General features: G+C 60.6%; 1 protein-coding gene across 1 annotated transcript in view; it reads left to right on the top strand.

Annotated features, from left to right (window-relative positions):
• VAX1 (ventral anterior homeobox 1) overlaps positions 1-2,810 on the top strand; it is a 3,730-nt gene that overhangs the window by 602 nt on the left and 318 nt on the right. Inside the window, 3 exon segments of the mRNA XM_029916998.1 lie at positions 603-790; positions 2,612-2,808; position 2,810. The exon segment at position 2,810 is cut by the window's right edge and continues 318 nt beyond it. Coding sequence (XP_029772858.1) covers positions 603-790; positions 2,612-2,808; position 2,810 — 386 coding nt within the window.

The raw sequence follows: 2,810 nt of genomic DNA, 5'->3' as shown, positions 1-2,810 counted from the left end.
CGGTGCTCCACTCGGCCCCGCGGTGCTGCGCGTTGTGCGCTCGGCTCTGGGGGCGGAGGTGGCGAGGCCCGGTCCCGGCCCGGCGCCGCCCCCGCCAGCAGATCGCCAGGCCCCGGCGGCCCCGACTGCGTCCCTCCTCCTTCCGCCGCCCCGGCTCAGCGGAGAAGGAGACCCCGGGGTGGGGCGTTGGGACTGCGGTAGACGAGCCTGGTTTACGCGCTCCAGAGCTGGGGCCGATGGGCCCCGGCCTGGTCAGTTTGGAGACCTTCAGGCTACAGGGGACCCAGACCGCCCAGCCGAGGCTCCCAGGCCGGAAGGATCATCGGCCGATTTGATTTTTTTTTTCCCCTCCGAGGTCTAGAGGCCTCTATAAAGTCTAAGTCTGGTTCCGCCTCTCGTCAGCGGTGCGGAGTTTGCTCCCTCGCCCCCTAAAAACGCACAGTGTCCTTTGCTCCCCGGCTGTGACCGCGGCCCTCCACCCCCACCCCCATCCCCCCCCACCCCAGACTGCAGGCAGCTGGTAACCGAGTCTTCAAGCCAGCTCAGGCCAGGGAGGTGGAGGGACGGGAGGGTTCCGTTGGCTGACGTCTCCCCTTCCTCAGATGCCAAGGGTTCCATCCGAGAGATCATCCTGCCCAAGGGCCTGGACCTGGACCGGCCCAAGAGGACGCGCACGTCCTTCACGGCCGAGCAGCTGTACCGGCTGGAGATGGAGTTCCAGCGCTGCCAGTACGTGGTGGGCCGAGAGAGGACCGAGCTCGCCCGGCAGCTTAACCTCTCCGAGACCCAGGTACCAGGTGGCCAGGCCTCGCACAGCTCTGCCCAATCCTGCCTCCCCACCTCTCTACCCGCTCCTCCCGGTACCCAGCCAGGCTCTGGACAGACTCCCAATCCCAGGGGAGAGGGATTGGATGGGGTGAAAGACCTCACGATTTCTGCCCTTCCCTAAACCATTCCTTTCCCTCTACACCCTCCAATCTTCCAATCTTCCAGGGCCTAAGCTCTGCCCACCTCAGCCTAGCCCGGGAGGCCCCAAATTTTGTCCTTTGGAATTCTTTTTGGATCACAGTCTTGAGAATTCCTTGCTTGCCTCTTCTGCTCCACAAGGGGACCCAGTGTTCACTCCTGTCTTGGCCACGCCATGTTGGCCAGATATCCAGGCACCACCCCCTTTGGGGACCCCAGGCTTATTCAACACGCAGGCCTCTTCTGCAAGAATGGGGCTGGGGCCAAAGGCACCTGAGTGCTGAGGGTGACAACTAGCATGGAAAGGCACACATTCCTGAGATTTGCCTGTGCAGGCAGGGTGCCCTGCCCCTGAAGCCCTTCCCTGGACCTAGACCCATTCCCAGCACTGGGCATCCACTGGGCACCTGGGAGGCCCTGTCTTCTGTGACAGTGATATCTGGGATCAGGGGCAGATCTGGGGCCCTGGGAGCCAGCACTGCCAACTGCACTTTAGGTCTTTTCCTTTACATAAAATCCGTATGATGTTACTGGAGTTAGTCGTGTAGACTCTGGGCCCTGGGCTTTTCATGGCCCGGAGAGCTTTGCCTTGTGGAGGCCCTTTGGGGCCTGGTGAGGGCCTGGTACCAGCTTGGCCTAGGTAGGGCCTGAAGCAGGTAAGGAGCATTTGAGGTCTGGGATCTGGACAGTTCAGCTGAGAACTGAAGACAGATCATATTGGATGTTCTTTGTGAGCTTGAATTGGCATGATAGCTTTTTCCGCTATTCTTTACTTTACCCCTTCTTAGTTTACAAAATCTAGACCTTTCCAAATAGCTGCTAAACTCCATTCTGGACCACCATGTAGGCCCGAAGAGGCGGCAGAGGGACATGAGAAAGTGAGAGGGAGGTTGGTGGAGAGAATTTAGTTCACCCCACCCTCCTGACTTACTCCCATGGTTCCAAAGTTCATGTTGGAGAGCAGGTGATAAATTAAGAGTATCACTCAGAGCCTCCAATCCAAAGGCAGAGAGAGGAGGTGGAGATAGCTTGGCCTATAAAGGCCATCCTGCACAAATTATTCCTTCTACGGCCACCTTCCCACCGTGGGACTAGGTAATGGTCAAGTCTGACCCTAATAAGCAAGTAACAGCCCCTTGAAGCCTTGGACAGTACTAATGCCTAAGGGCTAAATTAGGTTGGGCCAGCGGCCTGGGTCCGGAAAGAGAGAGAGCAACACTCCTCCCCACCCACTCCCCGCTTCCCACACAGCAGCCTTCAGGCCTCACCCCTCTCCTGGAAATGTGAGCTCACAAGCCACGATGATCCCGGTCTGGCTGCAGATAGCTAGGCATCTCCGTGAAATCCCTTCTGGTCTCCCTTCGAGTTAGGGTCACGGACATCTTTATTACTTTACTTATAATTTCTGACAGCTTAGGCCTGCTTCTGCCGCACGGAAGCCCAGCCTAGTGCAGCTGTGTCCAACTCTTGGAGGCCCAGGGAGCTCCCGGGGCCAGCAACCTCTCCGGCTGCGAGGTGGGGCCGGGGCTGGGGCTGGGGCTGGGAAAGGGACCCTCGTGGAGCCCTGGCGTCTGGGAGCCCGCGCCCCTTGACGCCGGTCTCCCCCTGCCCCTCTCTCCCGCCCTCCCTGCACCCCTGCGCCCAGGTGAAGGTCTGGTTCCAGAACCGGCGCACGAAGCAGAAGAAGGACCAGGGCAAGGACTCGGAGCTGCGCTCGGTGGTGTCGGAGACTGCCGCCACGTGCAGCGTGCTGCGGCTGCTGGAGCAGGGCCGCCTGCTGTCGCCGCCCGGCCTACCCGCGCTGCTGCCGCCTTGCGCCACCGGCGCGCTCGGCTCCGCGCTCC

Source organism: Suricata suricatta, chromosome 2 (genome assembly GCF_006229205.1).
Source record: "Suricata suricatta isolate VVHF042 chromosome 2, meerkat_22Aug2017_6uvM2_HiC, whole genome shotgun sequence".
NCBI lineage: Eukaryota > Metazoa > Chordata > Mammalia > Carnivora > Herpestidae > Suricata > Suricata suricatta.
This window is presented reverse-complemented; position numbering and strand designations above follow the sequence as displayed.